Source organism: Nanorana parkeri, unplaced genomic scaffold (assembly GCF_000935625.1).
Source record: "Nanorana parkeri isolate BGI_ZX_2015 unplaced genomic scaffold, ASM93562v1 scaffold854, whole genome shotgun sequence".
Taxonomy (NCBI): domain Eukaryota; kingdom Metazoa; phylum Chordata; class Amphibia; order Anura; family Dicroglossidae; genus Nanorana; species Nanorana parkeri.
Window position 1 is genome coordinate 160,122 of NW_017307122.1, and position 20,592 is coordinate 180,713.

The following is a 20,592-nucleotide window of genomic DNA, read 5'->3' on the forward strand; positions in this document are numbered from 1 at the left end:
GCTTAAAGCAGGGGTCTCAAACCTCCGGCCCTCCAGCTGTGGTGAAACTACAAATCCCATGATGCATCTCTCTTCGGGAGTCATGTCTGTGGCTGAGAATCTTGCAATGCCTCATGGGATTTGTAGTTCCACCACAGCTGGAGGGCCAGAGGTTTGAGACCGCTGGCTTAAAGGCTCTCTCCACTGTATACCTGGAATTGGATATGTAGTCTGTACATGTCCTGGGTTTCTGTACCCCTACCCCTCTCTCCACGTGAGCACAATGGTGAATGCATTCTTTAAACCTCCTAAAGTGACCACAACCAGCCAAGATAGTGTCATGCTAGCCCACCCTGTCACTAGGGGGTCTCTAACCTCCTCACGTGGATCAGGGGGTTGCTACACAAGGGTAGCCTAAAGACATTCTCCAATTCAGCCATTATCTGGTGGATCAGGCGACAATCCAGCATAGGCAATATGTCCAGATCTGCCTATGAGCTCTCCCCGATCAGAATACATTTATTAGGGCCCGTGATACAGACAAATTTGGACAGTACACTCGATTTTAGAGATCAGAGTTGAGAATAATAATTACTGTTGTTTTTGTCTCCATCCGCCAAAGAATTACCGTTCTGATGTAATCCAAGTCTTGTTCTCTTTTTCCCATTCTGGTGCAGATCGCCCAGCTGCTGTGCTCCTTGTATTCTCAGTGTCAGCGCGGAGACACGGCTGCAGTGCAGCAGAAGATCGCAGAGCTGTCTCAGAAAAAGTACAACGTGAAAGCCAATGTTCAGGAGGTGAAACCCCCGGAGGACGAGGAGGAAAGCAGTGATGATGATGAAGAAGAGGTAGGAGTTGACTCTAGAAAAGTGGGGAAAAAAGGATCAGCGGCCGTGGCTGTCAGAGTTGGGTGAATGCACTGGTGACAGGCTGCTTGTTTAGCGTTAGCCCTCATTCACACGGGTAACGGCTGTGCTGCGCGCACGGCCGTATCGGGCAGCTCCCAGGAAGGACAGGTGCTGCGTGTGATTTGTACGCAGCCCCCGTCCTTCTCTATGGGACTGCGCAGCCATACGCTCACCCGCCCCGTGTGTCTGTGCGGGTGTCCATGCTCGTACACTGACCGGATGGATCCTGTCTGCGTCCGAGCAGGGACAGACGCACCCGTACGACCGTGCAGGTCAGGTGAGCGTAGGGCGGCGTACTCCCATAGAGAAGGACAGGCTGCTGCGTACAAATCATACGCAGTACCTGTTCTTCCCGGGAGCTGCCTGAAACGGCCCTGCACGCAGCACGGATCTGTACGGGCCGGCCGTTACCCGACTAAATGAGGGCTTAATGGCCGGTGTATAATGCGGGGTAGGAAACTTCACCATTCCATCTGTGCTGAAACTACAAATCCCACAGTGTCTCTGTCCCTGGGAGTCATGCCTTTGGCGGTCAGTCATGGGACTTGTAGTTCCACATCTGATGGAATGCCAAGGTTAGAAAATGGAAAGTTCAAACCAGGGCGCAAAACTTGTGGGGTAGGTGATTTAAAACATGAGTGCTGGTAAATGTACTAAATTTAGTACATTTACCAGCACTCATGTTTTAAATCACCTACCCCACAAGTTTTGCGCCCTGGTTTGAACTTTCCATTTTTCATACACATCTGTCAGACTAGGTTTGTAGAATCGTGGTTGCAAGTCATTGCTGGTAATGCACTCACATACATTATTCCAGAGGTAGGCAACCTCTGGAATAATGATTTAGTGATTTAAAACATGAGTGCTGGTAAATGTACTAAATTTAGTACATTTACCAGCACTCATGTTTTAAATCACCTACCCCACAAGTTTTGCGCCCTGGTTTGAACTTTCCATTTTCTAGCAAGCACAGGTCCTCCTACTGTTTTTCAGGGCAGCATACTGTTCACACCGAGCCCCCCTTCCGAGAGCGCTGTTTGTTCACTTGTATGGAATGCCAAGGTTGCCTACCTCTGGAATAATGTATGTGAGTGCATTACCAGCAATGACTTGCAACCACGATTCTACAAACCTAGTCTGACAGATGTGTATGATTGAGCTGTGGCTTCCTCGGCTAACCCATGGGCGGTCTAGCTGGGTGTTGCTGCTGTTTGTGGTTTTTTAAACTCCAGGAAAAAAAATATGGTCAACACCACAAGTCAGACAAGTGACCTCTTCTGATTATGCCACGTGTGGATCTCTGCTCCTTACTGTAAAAGTCCTCTCTTCACTGATGCTGGAAACTACTGTCAGTACTGTGACTGAGAGCTGCAGGGATCCTGTCATTCACCCACTCCTTCCACTCCACCATCCACAAAACGCCTTGTATTCTGTTCACAAAGGGGGCGGGACATAATTGATCGTTATATGGCCACATTAGGATTGACCAAAGTAAATGTCAAACCTGAGCTCCTCCGAACGCGGAAGTGCCATGGGCCAACCACCCAGTCAGCTGCAGTCTGGGGCTTTCCCCGCCCCGCAGCTGCTTATAGACAAAGGGTCGGAATGCTTGTGCTGACATCATTGTCCTTATATGGTCACATGGCCATATCAGGTTAATGTCATATACAGCCATGTAAGGTCAATGATGTCACAATCATCCTGCCCCTTTAGTTTAGAGTTGAAGCCTACACTGCTGTGTATGGGGTCGGCAGCTACGGAGGGGAAGGAGCGTTCGTTCAGATGTAAGAGCAGCGGGAGGGGTCAGATTGGTAGGTGTAGTTCCATTTTCTCAAATTCACCTGGGAAAATGGAATTCCCCTTTAACTTGTGCTGCTGTCTGTAATCAGTGTATTGGAGGCCTTGTTTCCCTCTGTTTATAGATTTATACCACTGTTTCCTATTCCTTCACAGTCTGTAATCAGTGTATTGGAGGCCTTGTTTCCCTCTGTTAATAGATTTGTACTAATGTTTCCTATTCCTTCACAGGCAATGGACTGTGAGACGAGCACCAATTCATCATCCGCTGTACCAAACGCTTCCAGCACACCTAGCACATCAGAGGCCGGCGGACACAGCAGGGGTCCTCAGGAGCTAGAACAAGAGCCTGACGGATGGACTGTAGTGCGGAGAAAAAAGAAGTGACCTTTGCAGACTTGAGCCGGAGCTTCCTATAAAGCACCACTAGGTGGCAATGTTGCACCTGGTTCAGAAGACTGGCCATTGTATATACTCAGTTACTGTTACCGGGAGCTCTCGGACTCTGTCATCACGAAGGATCATGCTGTGTTAAAAGCATTGCTATTCTGCTGCAGTAAAGCCGGCCATAGTTGGCTCTATTTCAGCCATTTTAACCATTGCCCAGGTATTTTGTTCTCGTCTAAAGGACCTCGATAACATTGACCTTGCCCTGTGTGAGCTGCTGCTTTTTTTACATTCTGGTGGCCTTTGAAATCACATTCTGACAACACTTCAGTGCAAACACCATACATTCGGGTGCCTGGTTGTTCAGTGCATTCAGGATAGCATAGAGAAAGAGGCTTTTTATGACCATTTGGTCTTATTACACCTTGAGTCACTTCCCTGGAACAAGTATGCAGAATTGTGAAGGTTTGAGAGGTCGGAACTCCGTAGCTGTGTAATTGCTCCAGGTCAATGACTCAAGGAGTTGAAGCAACAGGACCAGCACAACAACCAATCAACTATTTTCAAAATGAGACGTCTGCAGTCTTTCTTTATTGTGCGCTGAGGTACACCGGAATTCAGATACTGTCGGGTTATACGGCCATCTACAAGTGAATTGGTCGTGGGCAAAGAAAATAAAATGTAGGCCAGGCCCAGGGAAACCCCTTCTCTACCCAACAAGCAGTTAGAATCCCTTCTTAAAGGAGCTATTATGGGGAGAGTGAAGTGCACTTATCCCCACAGTTCAAACCGATGTGCGACACTGCAGTGGTCACATGCTGGCTGTATAATTCGAGCAGGGATTCTCCCCTCCCCTTTCTGTTCCTCCATCACTCATTGGAGGGATAGACAGGGTAGGGGGTGGGCACAGCTGGCTCTGGCTCTAGAGAAGCAGAACCAGCTGTCAATCAGGCAGTGGGATGCAACCTGACAATATTGTCAGGATCCTTCCTGGCTTCAGCGTGGCTCTGTGCTGGCAGCTTCTAGGGGGCAGTAGCTCACTATTTGCTGGGTTTTGGGTCACAGGAGGACATTGGTAAATGTCCTCCAGTGACCCAAAGGAGAACTAATGCATAAAAAAAGGTTTGGCCATAGTTCTCTTTTTAATTCCAATTTTCCTTGACGGGTTGAGCCCTCCATGTTGTACTGGCTGTTGTATTAAACTGTCACGCAGTGGCAGAATGAGAAAGAAAATAGCAAAACGTTTCCCAGCACACTCACCATCTATGAGAGCCTCCATTTTGGAGCATATATAGCAAAGGATGAATTGGGTGCAGGCTCACCAGGAACCCCTGTGGAAATCCCTGGGCTGCCTCCTGGTAAACCTACACCTAATTCACCCTTTGCTATATATGCTCCAAAATGGAGGCTCTCATAGGTTAGAGTTAGGACCACACTACACAGAGGTGCCTTGATGAGGCTGTGCGGCTTTTCACATGTTCCGCCCGTAGGATTACCTCTGTGAATTAACCTACGCGTGAAACGTGAGAGGTTGGGGGTGCGCAGTGCTGGTATTTGTTGCTTTATTCACTGTTGTGCTGGATTTGCCGTGAATTTCAATGGAGTCTGGGGTATTGGAGTTCTCTGGATAGTGCGGTCTGTTTGCTTATTACTACATTCCAAGGTGGAGACGCACCTGTTAGACCAGCACCTGGGGAGCCCTGATGGAGGCTAAGGAATTGGAACGGTGAGATTTCCTTTGGCTCTACATTTTTTTGCTTTTACTTACATTTACTGTTCAACTTCCTGGTTGAGTGAGGCACTAGTGATGTAGCCCTGGCCTCACATATGCATCCTGGGAAGGATACATCACCAGTGCCCTCCTGGGATATCGCCTCTGAAAAACTGAAATCTCGTGGGAAAGGCATCCCCCCTCAGATGATGTCACATAATCCAGAGTCCCAGACAATAAAGGAAAATGGATTTGTCTGCCCTCAGTGAAAATGGCCGCCATGAGGGAGGAAAAGAAAAAGTATGAAGTAAAGAAAAAGCCGGCAAAGATCTAGAAGTGTGATTTGTAGATTATCATTACTAAACATTTCTAAAGGTGCCTTTGTTGTCATTTCTAAAGCTGCCCATACACCTTACAATTTATCTGCAGATTTTCTGTGGTCAGATGGAAAAGGTGCAACAGATTCCTCCTTCTACGCTACACTGTGTGGATGGAGGAATCTTCACCTGGGCCAATCTGTTGCACTTTTTCCATCTGACCACAGAAAATCTGCAGATAAATTGGTAAAGGTGTATGGGCACCTTAAGATGAGGGAGAAGTTCCTCCTTAACTCTCTCTCTCTCTCTCTCTCGCCTTTTTACTGCAGCACCTGGAATGGTTTCTTCAATTATTATAGGGGATGGGCAGCTTTCTGAATTTTTGGGGAGAGTTTTTGGTTTCATTAAGCTTTCATTTTTAAACTTGTATCTTCTCTTTATAACTTACCTGTATATCTATCACAATTGGGCTGATAAGCTCCCTATGTGACAGCACATGAAGGTGACGTTCTCTTTAACGTGACATCGGGGGTTTATTAGACCCCTAATGTCACCTTTGCACTCTGTTGAAGCTGGCTGAGCACAGGTCACCTTGGATTCGATCCATCCCCAGCCAGGGAGGCCTGGGAATGACGGCGCTGAAACCGGAAGTAGTCAGAACGTATCCCTTCCGGAGTCGCTCTTTACAGGGGGAGGGGGACAATCAGCAAATGCCAGTCTTCTGCCACTTTCCATCACTTGCTGTGATGGTCCTGGGCACCCAGGAGGGAGAGGCAAGCCTGGGTCACTTGGTGAGCTCTTCTACAGCACATGAAAGTGATCGGGCTTTATGGGCACTTCTGCTAGGAAGCCCAGGAGTAAGCTAACGCTAGCCTGCTATAGCAGCCAGGAGTCCGTGTGCATGACGTGGCGGTGGCTGCGCAAAGGATTAAATATGTGGAAGATTTGGAGCCTATGTCTAGCTTATATTGTTGTCTGCGTCCCTATTGGTGGGAATGTCAGGAAGAAAAGTGATGCGAGCCTGGGGAAGTTTTAAAACTTCCGCTGTGTGCGCCTTTCTGCCCCGGTGACAACCACATTCCCCCCAATTTCTTGCCTTGGTGTCCGAGAAATTAAAGTCACAAATGACTGCTCTTTCTAGGATGTCTTTCTCTTGCAGGTACCATAAGGGATTCATTTGTATGGAGAGCAAGCGAACACGTGACTGTCGGAAGTCTTCATTGCTCATTGTGTTTTTTTTAATGTTTTGTGAATCTCTGCAAAATTAACCCACGACTGCCCTCTGTTTATGGAAATGGGAACAATAAATCTAATGGCGTTTCCAAAGATCGCCTCAATGAAAACTCATCTAATGCCATTCCAGAGCAGCCTTTCTCCACCAGCGTGCCTTTTGGCTTCATCAGGGGTGCCTCCAAATTCTTGGTAAAAGAGGGTGATTTTAGTTTCAATAGTTTTTATTGAGCATTTTCAGTTTTGTAAAACAGAAAGTAATAGGTTGAACAACAGGTCAGGTCCGGATAGGACCAAAAGCACAGGGCAGAACAGAAAGGTTACTTGCACTTAGCTCTCCAATCAGGTAAGGCACGCACACAATCTTGGGCTGGATACAGTTCGTGTTTCCACATACACAGTTATCAAAGGCAAGGTTCCTATATGGCATGACATTTCAAGGTTGTGAAGTGCTATGTTCAGACCACAGAAATAGATAGGCAGAGCCAGCTGTCAGTCACGCAGCTGGGCGGATCCAGACATAATTGTCGGGATCCGCTTCAGCATCTCAGTATACCACGAGCGGTAGCTCGCAGTATACTGAGCTTTGGGTGACGGGAGGACGCTAGTTTGTGTCCTCCCGTTACCCTTAGGAGAACTATGGGGAAAAGCCCTGACCCCATAGTTCTCCTTTAAACAGTGACATAAATAAAAAACCTTTTCAGAAACTCTGTTCTAGATGACCGACCTGTTTGAATATAGACACCTGAAGATTGTGGAGGCAACAGGTTCAAACTGACTCTGTGAGTGACAGTCACGGCTCTCTGCAGAGGCAGGATCGAGAAGTGAGCGAGTGACTGTATGTGTTCTCTCACTTCCTGATCTATTGAGCCGACGCGTGACAGTTTCAGTGTCGCACGTCGGCTCGAACTATGAGGTTGAGTGAAAATCACTCGCCTCCATAGTTCTCCTTTAATATTTTAATCTAATGATGAAAGAAGTGATGTTCTTGCCCCCCCCCCCTTCTTTGATGGTTGGAGTTTACAATTGTAAGCTGTGTGGTGCAATCATTTACTTTTCGATGACACCCAACAATTGCCATTGGTACCAATGGATGTACATCACAAGAACTTGGCAACCCCCTTCGATGGAAGACAACGTTGAGTCCACGATCACTTGATTCCCTTAAGCAGTACGAGAGACCACGTGACACGGCGCATAAGAAACACACAAGTAGACGGCTTGCAGTAAACAGACTGTATTGAACAGATAGAACATACCTCCAGCACACAGCACAGGTAGGGAAGGGGATGGGGGGAGGCACTGAATCCAAACAATTTCCAGTGGCCTGCCACCAACGCCATGCCTCCACCCAAATAACAGACAGTAACTGGAAGCAGAGATGTGATACAGGCAGTCACCCTGTGCCAAAGATACAGTACAAGGGAACATTGACAGGGGCAGCAAGACAGGGTATAAAAGACATGCGTAGAGAGCGCTCCTATAGAAAACTTACCCCTGCCGAGCGCTGCACAGTGACCGCACTGGGCTTTGGAGTCATGGTTGCCGATACAAATCATTCTTACAAAACCTGGAAAGTTTGGCACATGCGTTTAGAGAAAACACGTTATGAAGTGCCGCAGTTCACCCTGTCGTTTTATACACATGATCTCCTCCTATACATGTGAGCACGCATGTATTATCCCCATTATTCAGGCCAATGAACTGAAGGGCGGATCTAATCAACGGTCTGGTGCACAGGGAGGCAACCTCAGCACCCCAACTGTGCCGAAAATACAAATCCCATCATGCATCTGGGTCCAGGAGTCATGCCTGTCTTGCAGTGTCTCATGGGACTTGTAGTTCCACAGCAGCTGGAGGGCCAAGGTTGCCTACGCCTGGTCTAGTGTTTGCTGGTTGTACAAACCACAGTCATGCACCCTGTGATACGCGCAGTTAGATCCTCTTGTCCCGTAAAGTGCAACTGAAGCCAAAGAGTTTTTGTTAGTTTTGGATTAGAACCCCGGTCAGGTTTGTATTGCTGTCTGTGTCCCCGTTAGGGTGATTCACCCTCTATTTGTCCTGGTGAAAGAAAATCCCAAGTGTTGGGTTGTCACCAGAACAGGTACAGATGGGAAATCTTCCAATTGGGGACACCAGTTCTGGTGGGCCTGTTGACCACCAGGGATTTCCCTGACTTCCTGTCGTGGCTATCGGACAGGAAGTGAAGGGAAAAACTCTGCAATGGCACACAGATGGCAAAACAAAATTTTGACGGGTTATAACCCTCCCTTACTCCAAGGGTGGCCAACTCCAGCCCTCCAGCCGTGCTGCAACTACAAAACCCAACATGCCTCTGTCTCTGGGAGTCATGTCTGTAACAGTCAGTCTTGCATTGTGTCGTGTGACTTGTAGTTCCACAACAGCTGGAGGGCCATTTGTCATCACATTACTTGTCAGCTAGTGCCCTAAACCAGGGGTAGGCAACCTCGGCACACCAGCTGTTGTGGAACTACAAGTCCCAGGAGGCATTACAAGACTGACAGCCACAGGCATGACTCCCAGTGGTAGGGGCATGATAGGATTTTGTAGTTTCAGCACAGCTGAAACGCCGAGGTTGCCATCCTCTGACCTGAACTCCAACTGGATAGCATTTAGTTTAATGAAATGCATTGAGGGGAGTGGCTGCACATGGCAGCCAATCGGCGTCTAGCTTTCATTTTCAAAGCGCAAGCTAGAATACGATTGGCTACTATGCACAGCTGCTCCAGATTCAGTCTGCTCCAGTTCTAGTAAACCAGGGGTAGCCAAATTCCGGCCCTCCAGCTGTGGTGGAACTACGAATCCCATGAGGCATTGCAAGATTCTCACAGCCACAGACATGACTCCCGGAGAGAGATGCCTCATGGGATTTGTAGTTTCACCACCGCTGGAGGGCTGGAGTTTGGCTACCCCTGTTGTAAACCCTCTCTATGTACTATAAACATTTGCTATGGTTTATGTTTTATATAATACTCATTTCACCATTTCCACTTTAGATTCTTGGTGCTGCTGATCTTCGGCGGACTCTTTCAGCCACTTCCAGTCTACATGCTCTCCAGCACCAGATGCACATCGTTAGACACAAACAGATCATACCTGTGCAGTTTGCCACTTGTAGCCTCCGCCAGGAGGAAGGGTGACAACGCTGGAGAGTAACTGGGAGACAGAGCAGTGTCACCCCATAACAGGAAGTAGCTGAATAAGGACTTCCATGGCAGGATCACCAAGTATTATTTTATTTAAAGCTGCAGATTATAAAAGAACGAAATGCTTAAATTCGATTTTACTGATTGGGATTTGATTTACTTTAGATTGTCTCCTACTAGCCAACACCTGGCTCTATCTGGCGGTCATAAAGGGGAAGTGTCAGGATAGAGATCTCAAGTTTGCTATTGCAGACTTGTTTTTGAAGGCGCAAGCTCCAAGGTCGTCCGTATTCTTGCTGACCTCGTTAGTGTCACCGACATGTAACAAGCATCGGGGTCAGTCAGTATGTACTGGTCTTCTCATTGACTTACTAGGCAGTAGGCTCAATTCTGATTCCTGAATGGAAGGGGTCTGATTCCTCAATGGGTAGGGGTCTGATTCCTCAATGGGTGGGGGTCTGATTCCTCAATGGGTAGGGGTCTGATTCCTCAATGGGTAGGGGTCTGATTCCTCAATGGGTAGGGGTCTGATTCCTCAATGGGTAGGGGTCTGATTCCTCAATGGGTAGGGGTCTGATTCCTCAATGGGTAGGGGTCTGATTCCTCAATGGGTAGGGGTCTGATTCCTCAATGGGTAGGGGTCTGATTCCTCAATGGGTAGGGGTCTGATTCCTCAATGGGTAGGGGTCTGATTCCTCAATGGGTAGGGGTCTGATTCCTCAATGGGTAGGGGTCTGATTCCTCAATGGGTAGGGGTCTGATTCCTCAATGGGTAGGGGTCTGATTCCTCAATGGGTAGGGGTCTGATTCCTCAATGGGTAGGGGTCTGATTCCTCAATGGGTAGGGGTCTGATTCCTCAATGGGTAGGGGTCTGATTCCTCAATGGGTAGGGGTCTGATTCCTCAATGGGTAGGGGTCTGATTCCTCAATGGGTAGGGGTCTGATTCCTCAATGGGTAGGGGTCTGATTCCTCAATGGGTAGGGGTCTGATTCCTCAATGGGTAGGGGTCTGATTCCTCAATGGGTAGGGGTCTGATTCCTCAATGGGTAGGGGTCTGATTCCTCAATGGGTAGGGGTCTGATTCCTCAATGGGTAGGGGTCTGATTCCTCAATGGGTAGGGGTCTGATTCCTCAATGGGTAGGGGTCTGATTCCTCAATGGGTAGGGGTCTGATTCCTCAATGGGTAGGGGTCTGATTCCTCAATGGGTAGGGGTCTGATTCCTCAATGGGTAGGGGTCTGATTCCTCAATGGGTAGGGGTCTGATTCCTCAATGGGTAGGGGTCTGATTCCTCAATGGGTAGGGGTCTGATTCCTCAATGGGTAGGGGTCTGATTCCTCAATGGGTAGGGGTCTGATTCCTCAATGGGTAGGGGTCTGATTCCTCAATGGGTAGGGGTCTGATTCCTCAATGGGTAGGGGTCTGATTCCTCAATGGGTAGGGGTCTGATTCCTCAATGGGTAGGGGTCTGATTCCTGAATGGGAGGGGGTCCGATTCCTGAATGGGAGGGGGTCTTATTCCTGAATGTGTAGGGGTCTGATTCCTGAATGTGTAGGGGTCTGATTCCTGAATAGGTAGGGGTCTGATTCCTGAATGGGAGGGGGTCTGATTCCTGAATGGGAGGGGGTCTGATTCCTGAATGGGTAGGGGTCTGATTCCTGAATAGGGGGGCAGATTCCTGAATGGGAACTAATGGTCTGAATCCTGAATAGAGGGGGGTCTAATTCCTGAATGGGTAGGGGTCTGATTCCTGAATGGGAGGGGGTCTGATTCCTGAATGGGTAGGGGTCTGATTCCTGAATGGGAGGGGGTCTGATTCCTGAATGGGTAGGGGTCTGATTCCTGAATGGGAAGTAATGGTCTGAGTTATGGATCTCCTGAGATTGGCACAGAGCACAGCAGGACCTTTAGCTCAGTGCTTCCAGTCCATATGCTCTCTACTTCCTGTTCCTGCTGTTCTGAATTAATTAGCTGCTGCAAATGGGGGCCCTAATTAGAGCCACTGTATTCATAAAATAGCATGGGGCCCACTAACCAGAAGCAAAATGTAATTCTGTGCTCTATGCCCAGATTTTTGGAGATCCCTCAGCACAGAGGTGAGAGTAACGAGTGCCTTCTACTTAAATGAGAACTATGGGGTCAGTATTTTTCCCCATAGTTCTCCTTGGGGTAACGGGAGGACACAAACTAGCGTCCTCCCGTTACCCTAAGCTCAGTATACCGCCAGCTACAGCTCGCGGTATACTGAGACGCCACACCTGGAGCGGATCCCGACGTAGCTGACGGGATCCGCCCAGCTGCGTGAGGCAGAGCCAGCTGTACCCGCCCCCTCCCCCGTCCGTTCCGCCAGTCAGCGCTGGCAGATCGGAGCGGGGAGAGGGGAATCCAGCCCCTCCCCTGTCACGGCAGAGAGCTGTGACAGGATCGAGAGGTGAGCGAACGCCGGTATGTGTTCCCTCACCTCCCGATCTACTGAGCCGACCTGTGGCAGTCTCATTGTCACAGGTCGGCTAGAACTATGAGGTGAGTGGATATCACTCATCTCATAGTTCTCCTTTAACACCTGCTGTCCTTTCTAGGTAAGTTTTGCTCAAAGTCTACTTTAAAAACAAGTCCGCATTAGCAGCCCCCAGAATTCTACCCTGAGAGGTCTATAGCAGCAATGGACGTCAGTGATGGTGACACATTGGTGGGAGGAGCAGCTGTGCACAGTAACCAATCAGCTTCTATCTTCAGCTTGTTCCATTAAAGTGATATTAAAGCCTCGTTCTAACGGAGGATCGTTCTAACGGAGGCACCCGTGCGCGCTCGTGCCGGCAGTGGCTGTATGCGTCCATAGACACACACAGCCTTGTGGCAGGCCACGCCTCTTCTCACTTTGATTGATGGCAGAAGGAGCCTATGGCTCCTCTGCCATCAGTATCCTCCTCCCGCCCCCCGTAACCCGGAAGTTCGGTGGAACGGAGGATCGCTTCGGGACCGGCGGCTGGGATGAGCGTCGCTGACAGGAAAATGTGGGGGGAATTGGGGGAGAAAAAAGGTGCTGGGCCATTTTTACTCTAATGCAGAGAATGCATTAAAGGAGAACTATGGGGTAAGTGTTTTTCCCCATAGTTCTCCTCAGGGTAACAAGAGGACATAAACTACATAGTTACATAGTATTTGAGGTTGAATAAAGACATTAGTCCATCAAGTCCAACCTATTGCATGCTGTGTGCGTATGTATAGGTCCATGTACCATCTCGTTCTTAAGAATACCTGTACCCCTGTATATTACGGTCTCTCAGGAAATCGTCCAAAAGCTTCTTGAATGATTCCACACTCTTAGCTGAAATCACTGCCAGTGGTAAAAAACTAGCGTCCTCCCGTGACCCAAAGCTCAGTATATCACGAGCTATAGCCTGCGGTATACCGAGACGGGACGGATCCCAACATTACTGTCGAGATCCACCCAGCTGCGTGAGTGACAACTGGCTCTGCCTATCTAGAGGCAGAGCCAGCTGTACCCGCCCCCTCCCCCGTCCGTTCCGCCAGTCAGTGCTGCAGGATCGGAGAGGGGGGGGGGGGATCCCTGCAGGGAGCCGGGGCTGACAGTCACCGGTCTCTGCATGGACAGGATCGAGAAGTGAGCGAGCGACGGTATGTGTTCGCTCACTTCCCGATCCATTGAGCCGACGTGTGACAGTTAAATTGTCACAGGTCGGCTCGAACTACGAGGATGGGTGAAGATCACTCACCTCGTACTTCTCCTTTAAGGTAAAAAACGCCCAGACCTTAATACTACTTTAAGCTCTGAAAATAAAAGCTAGAAGCTGATTGGTTGCCATGCACAGCGGCTCCAGACTGTCTGCTCCAGTCTTAGTAAATTCATTGGATTCCCTAGTGCTGAAGAAATACAAAATATCATCTGTGCAGCTTTCCATGATCATGTGACATTATCATTTCCAGCAACGTATGTATCAGAAACTAATTGGAGAGAGAGTCATAACCCGGCTCTCTATAGCATACGCTTTCTTTATACTTTACTGGTCATTCTATCATGATATACTCGGTCATAAAATACTTTAGATTTCTATTATAAATGTATCTGTAGCCAAAACCTTTTTTTTTGTCTGTGTTGCTGTTAGAGAGATTTCCCCTTACTTCCTGGCCTAAAGACAACCTTTTTACTAGACAGGAAGGGAAGAAATCTCTCCAACGGAGCCTCCGACGGCAGTGAAACCTGACAGGTTTTCTAATCCTTCCCCACTCTATCTAATGCTAAAAAAAAAAGGTTTGGGCTATAGATAGACTGATGTATATGTAAAGTTAAACCCTTTGGTTGCTAGGGAATGCAATCTATGCATCCGTGAATGTCACAAAGGACTGATTTGTCATTGCTACAGTAGCTCTGCATTACAACATTATATCAGATGAATATAAACACTTAGGATGTCTATTTATAAACAGCTCGCAGAGCCATTCGCCCTGTGTCTGTGTGAATAGAGGCAATAACAAATGTCCTTAGTATATTTTCTTTTCAGGTCGAATGTAATGTAACACCACATTATGACCACTGGATGGAGCTGAGGAGCATAGGAAAGAAGTATTTATTTCCTATGTTTCTCAGCTCCATCTAATGGCTCTAAATGCGGTATTTTACAGATTGTATATCTTCTATTCAGGTTGAATGTAATGTAATACAGCATTATGGCCTTTAGATGGAGATGATGAGCATAGGAAAGAGGTGTTTCTTTGTATATTTCCTATTCAGGTTGAATGTAACAAATAAACACTTATTTCCTATGCTCATCAGCTCCATCTAATGGCCATGATGTGGTATTACATTACATTCAACCTGAATAGGAGCTATACTAAGAAACACTTATTTCCTATGCTCATCAGCTCCATCTTAGGGCCATAATGTGGTATTACATTACACTCAACCTGACTAGGAGATATACAAAGAAACACCTCTTTCCTATGCTCATCAGTTCCATCTAATGGCCATAATGTGGTATTACATTACATTCAACCTGAATAGGAGATATACAAAGGAACGCTTCTTTCCTATGCTCATCCGATCCATCTAAATGGCCATAATGTGGTGTTACATTACATTCAACCTGAATAGGAGATATACTAAGAAACACTTATTTCCTATGCTCATCAGCTCCATCTTAGGGCCATAATGTGGTATTACATTACACTCAACCTGACTAGGAGATATACAAAGAAACGCTTCTTTCCTATGCTCTTCAGTTCCATCTAGAGGCCATAATGTGGTATTACATTACATTCAACCTGAATAGGAGATATACTAAGAAACACTTCTTTCCTATGCTCATCCGCTCCATCTAATGACCATAATGTGGTATTACATTACATTCAACCTGAATAGGAAATATACTAAGAAACACTTCTTTCCTATGCTCATCAGCTCCATCTAATGGTCATAATGTGGTATTACATTACATTCAACCTGAATAGGAGATATACAAAGAAACACTTCTTTCTTATGCTCATCAGCTCCATCTAAAGGCCATAATGCTGTATTACATTACATTCAACCTGACTAGGAGATATACTAAGAACATTCATTTTTGTCTCTATTTGCACAGAATGAACATTCACAGAGATTCGCATAGCAAACGGCTCTGCACGCTGTTCATAAATAGACCGGTTACTATGTACTAGTGGAATATTGAGTGGGAACATGTCAATCTAATCTGCCCATTAGTTCTACTTTATAATGCCGACAAACTTTTGATTCTGGCGCAGTTGGCAGGATACTTGCACAAAAAGCAACATTGCAAGCAGATTCGGAAGGACACGGGTGACACATTACACCTCAGTGGTAATAAGCTTATAACATGTATTATGGCACTTTAGAATAATTCCCAGAGCTGGAAATCAATTGATTTTTTTTTTGGCACCCTGTCCACATTTCTGTCACTCTCTTAAGGCAGGATCTCAAATGCTACCAGGCTACTTTTAAGATATGTAAGCATGGAGTTTGGAATGATGTTAGAATTCTTAAAACAGGAACCCCGGGGGTTCCAAAACGAGCAAAGAACAACTTAAAAAAAAGTGTTGGTAAATATAAAAAATAATTATAATACATAACATATAAAAAAAAAAAAGAGAAAGTGCCAGTGATGGATTTGTGTAAAGAATGAGTTCAGGAGTGTGGAAGCATCAGTTGACCAAGGAAGGAGGTGGTAATGGTCAAGCCAGCCATCCAACTCCTCCCTATGTAAGCGACGATGGGTCAGTCCAGCCCCATCCCATTGAGCTGTCCCAGAGTAGAACACTTGGGTAAGTTCTTCAGAAGTCCTCTGAGATAGCATGTCCATTCTTTTCATATTTCTTTCAGGTCCTTTGTTGAACATGGAAGTACTATGGGTGAGTCCAGCCCTCCCCGTGTGAAGCCATGATAGGCAAGTCCAGCCTCACATTTACAATAGTCCCCTATTGAAGATGAATGGATTTGTCTAACCGTCCTTCTTAGGTGTCTCCAAAAGGGAGGTGTAGTGGATTGATCCTCAAGTGTCCCCTAGCGTCTCTCCGGTACCTTCGTTTTCTTCCTCGGTCTCCAGGAGTAAGTGTTTGGCATTGTAATCCTCCCCTCGTCCCGCTCGGGACAGCGCTTTCACCCAACGGCGTTGAAGCTGTTCGGTTTCGGGGCTGAAGTAGAAGCTGAGCTGGCTTTGGCTGATCTTGAAGACGTGTTTGCGATCGGAGCGTTCACACTGTTCTGTCGGGGTTATCTCAAAGCCAATTAAAGGGATGCTCCTTTGAGCCTTTACATCCTGGGACAGAAAAAAAAAGAATCAAATGCTACTTGCCCAAAAGGTAGGAGGCGTGAGGCGCTGAACATCAATTTTCAACCAAATCAGCATAATCACGATTAAAGGCTTGTGGCTGCTCACCATAAAGCGGGGACCCACCATTCAGCAGCCTCCGTGCTGAAATGGGGGTCAGGCAAATCCAGAAATCCACATGTAGTCAGGTCAAATGAGAACACCAACTCAGGTGACAGGAGTCAAAGTATTTTGTCAAACGTTTGGTGACAACCAAATACAGCCAATGTGTTGTGGGGGCAAAAAACATCCCCCTTCATCAGGGCCTAAAGAAGCCAAGACTATGGAAGGACTCAGACAGCTAAAAGCAAGCTAGAGCTAGAGCTGTCAAGATCCACCCAGCTGCGTGATTGACAGCTAACTCTGCCTATCTAGAGGCAGGGCCAGCTGTACCCGCCCCCTCCCCAGTCAGCGCTGGAGGATCGGACAGGGGACAGGAATCCCTGCAGGGAGCCGTAAGTGACAGTCACGGCTCTCAGCAGGGACAGGATCGAGAAGTGAGAGAGCAACGGTATGTGTTCGCTCACTTCCCAATCTATTGAGCTGACCTGTGACAGTTTCATTGTCACAGGTCGGCTAGAACTATGAGGCTGAGTGATTTTCACTCGCCTCATAGTTCTCCTTTAAGTCTATTTCAATACAATTCTGAATTTGTATTCTGGTGAAAACATTTTGTTGGCCAAAAACAACCCCCTTTATCAGGGCTTAAAGAAGGCAAGACAAAAGGAAGGACTCGGACAGAGGAAAGCAGAATTGTATCTGAAATGCAATACTAAATGATTGTATAGTCTATTTCAGCACAATTCTGAATTTGTATTCTGTGTATTCTAATCAAAGTGTTTCCGTGGCCCCCCCAAAAAAACAACCCCCATCATGGGGCTTAACGAAGGCAAGATTATGGAGGGACTCTGTTTCAGCACAATTTGGAATCTGTATTCTGGTGTATTCTGGTCACCCAGTTACGGTGACGAAAAACAACCCCCCATCATCGGAGCTTACAGAAGGCAAGCCTATGGAGGGACACTATTTCAGCACAACTCTGCTTTCAGCTGCCTGAGCCCTTCCATAGTCTTGCCCTCCTCAAGTCCTGACCGTTGTTTTTGGCCCTTAAAATGTGTTGACCACAAAACACCAAATTCATAATTGTGCTGAAATAGACGGGGGAGCTTTTTAGTACTGTGCTGCCGATTAAATGTTGCTTCCAGCTGCCTGTGTCCTTCCATAGCCTTGCCTTCTTTAAGTCCTGATGAAGGGGGATGTTTTGATCCCTTAACTGCGTTGGCTGTATTTTTATTCTGGTTGTCATCAGATATTTAGTTAGACTTTGGGCTCCTATCACCTGATCTGGTGCTCTCATTTGATATGACTACATGTAAATCAAATACCATTTGAACCATCTAGCTGCCATTTTAATGGGGCTAAGTGCTTGTGTACATGGGCATTTGGTATCTGTAATTTAAATGGGCTTGGGAAGCATGGCTGGAGGGGTCCTGTACTTTCCCCTCCTGTAAGCATATTCACAGTATTAGACTGACAGCACTAATGTAATGCAGTAGAGACTCATTGGCTCAAAGTGTTTTCACTGTCCCAATGTGAATGATGATGTGCAGCGGATAACATAAAGACATAATCAGGTACTTGTACAAGGTATATTTAAAAATAAATTTACACTTCTAAAATAAATAGGCTGAATGCTGTTATTTATATATATAACTAGATTTCTGCATTTAAGGGTCAGTCAATTCACAACCGATATTTCAATTTCTAGACCATGGGATGGGCAACTTTTGTTCTAGACAATCCTGAATACTTAAACCTGACCATTTTACAAGAGTAGGCAGGAACCCCCAAAAAGTTGGACAGGGACAATAGTAGGAATTATGGGAATAATATCCAAGACACATATCGTAAGATACCATATAAGATGCCAGGGGATGACTCAGCCACTAGGCTCCAACTACCATATCAATTTTGGGTTGAATGACCCTTTAAATGCCTTCAACTTTTCCTAAACACACCCCAGTCCTAAATGTTTTGGATCTGATGAACATACCTGTGGAGCTCCATAGATGTACAGCACCAATGGCTCGTTCTGAGGGATGACGAACCAGCCTTTATGCCAGCTCTTCGCACCTTTCTCCATGTAATGCATGTAACTGCACAATATACTGTGCTCTGCTACTACCGACGCCTGTTTCTGTACAGAAGGAAAAACAAATGGAATTTACATTCATTCCAAAAGCTAATGAGAAACAAAAGCAAAACCTTCCTAACTAGTCACTGTTTGCTCCTCACATGTGCCAGCCACCAGGGCTCTAGATTAGGACACTGCACCTTTAAGTAAAAATAAAATAATGTCCCATTTACGTCATACCCCCTCCACAAGGAACGGTCACAATATCTGACAGTCATTTAGTTGCTGTCCGTGCCTTTCATGTCTGGTGACAGCTGCATCCACAATTTCTTGTGAGGGTGTCACGGGACAGAAAGTCCCTAGTGGGGTCAGAGACAGAAAAATAAAAACTGACAGCAATTGAAACTTTTCCACACCCTGTCCAGAAGTTTAAAAGAATGGCTGGAGGTCGGGTCTAAAATAATTTCTGATGTGATATTCTTATTTTGACTATCTAGTGCTAACATTTTTTTATATTAAACAAATAAATAAATATAGTTAACGATAGAAGAAATTAAGCCAGTGTCAGACCCTCCTCAACATAAGATCACCAGGAGGCGGTCTTGTACTCCCCGTATAGTAAGAAAATAAGCCAGTGTTGGGCCCTCCTCAACATATGATTACCATTAAGCTGCCTCAACACCCATATAGTGAGGAAATAAGCCAGTGTCAGACCCACCTCAACATATGATTACCATTAAGCTGCCTCAACACCCATATAGTGAGGAAATAAGCCAGTGTCAGACCCTCCTCAACATATGATTACCATGAAGCTGCCTCGTACTCCCATATAGTGAGGAAATAAGCCAGTGTCAGACCCTCCTCAACATATGATTACCATGAAGCTGCCTCGTACTCCCATATAGTGAGGAAATAAGCCAGTGTCAGACCCTCCTCAACATATGATTACCATGAAGCTGCCTCGTACTCCCATATAGTGAGGAAATAAGCCAGTGTCAGACCCTCCTCAACATATGATTACCATGAAGCTGCCTCGTACTCCCATATAGTGAGGAAATAAGCCAGTGTCAGACCCTCCTCAACATATGATTACCATGAAGCTGCCTCGTACTCCCATATAGTGAGGAAATAAGCCAGTGTCAGACCCTCCTCAACATATGATTACCATGAAGCTGCCTCGTACTCCCATATAGTGAGGAAATAAGCCAGTGTCAGACCCTCCTCAACATATGATTACCATGAAGCTGCCTCGTACTCCCATATAGTGAGGAAATAAGCCAGTGTCAGACCCTCCTCAACATATGATTACCATGAAGCTGTCTTGTACTCCCTATATGGTGAGGAAATAAGCCGGTGTCAGGCCCTCCTCAACATAAGATCACCATGAAGCTGTCTTGTACTCCCTATAAGGTGAGGAAATAAGCCAGTGTCAGGCCCTCCTCAACATATGATTACCATGAAGCTGCCTCGTACTCCCATATAGTGAGGAAATAAGCCAGTGTCAGACCCTCCTCAACATATGATTACCATGAAGCTGTCTTGTACTCCCTATATGGTGAGGAAATAAGCCGGTGTCAGGCCCTTCTCAACATAAGATCTCCAGGAAGCTGTCTTGTACTCCCTATATGGTGAGGAAATAAGCCGGTGTCAGGCCCTCCTCAACATAAGATCACCATGAAGCTGTCTTATATTTTCTATATAGTGAGGAAATAAGCCAGTGTCAGGCCCTGCTAAACATATGATCACCATGAAGCTGCCTCGTACTCCCATATAGTGAGGAAATAAGCCAGTGTCAGACCCTCCTCAACATAAGATCACCATGAAGCTGTCTTGTACTCCCTATATGGTGAGGAAATAAGCCAGTGTCAGACCCTCCTCAACATATGATTACCATGAAGCTGTCTTGTACTCCCTATATGGTGAGGAAATAAGCCGGTGTCAGGCCCTTCTCAACATAAGATCTCCAGGAAGCAGTCTTATATTTTCTATATAGTGAGGAAATAAGCCAGTGTCAGGCCCTGCTAAACATATGATCACCATGAAGCTGCCTCGTACTCCCATATAGTGAGGAAATAAGCCAGTGTCAGACCCTCCTCAACATAAGATCACCATGAAGC

General features: G+C 46.5%; 2 protein-coding genes across 4 annotated transcripts in view; one reads left to right on the forward strand and one right to left on the reverse strand.

Annotated features, from left to right (window-relative positions):
• The window catches only part of TSR2 (TSR2, ribosome maturation factor), an 8,421-nt gene extending 5,231 nt beyond the window's left edge, over positions 1-3,190 (forward strand). The window contains exons 4-5 of one of the 2 annotated variants that reach the window (XM_018565506.1): positions 657-827; positions 2,916-3,190. In XM_018565506.1, coding sequence (XP_018421008.1) covers positions 657-827; positions 2,916-3,071 — 327 coding nt within the window. In that variant the 3' untranslated portion in view covers positions 3,072-3,190. Of the gene's footprint in view, positions 1-652; positions 828-2,915 lie in introns of both variants that reach the window. The other variant, XM_018565505.1, reaches the window with a different exon arrangement.
• Positions 3,191-15,858: 12,668 nt separating this feature from the next.
• FGD1 (FYVE, RhoGEF and PH domain containing 1) overlaps positions 15,859-20,592 on the reverse strand; it is a 144,270-nt gene continuing 139,536 nt past the window's right edge. For both annotated transcript variants that reach the window (XM_018565514.1, XM_018565516.1), the window contains exons 17-18: positions 18,395-18,538; positions 15,859-16,290 (exon numbers count right to left, since the gene is read on the reverse strand). In XM_018565514.1, the coding sequence (XP_018421016.1) occupies positions 16,024-16,290; positions 18,395-18,538 (411 nt within the window). In that variant the 3' untranslated portion in view covers positions 15,859-16,023. The remainder of the gene's footprint in view (positions 16,291-18,394; positions 18,539-20,592) is intronic.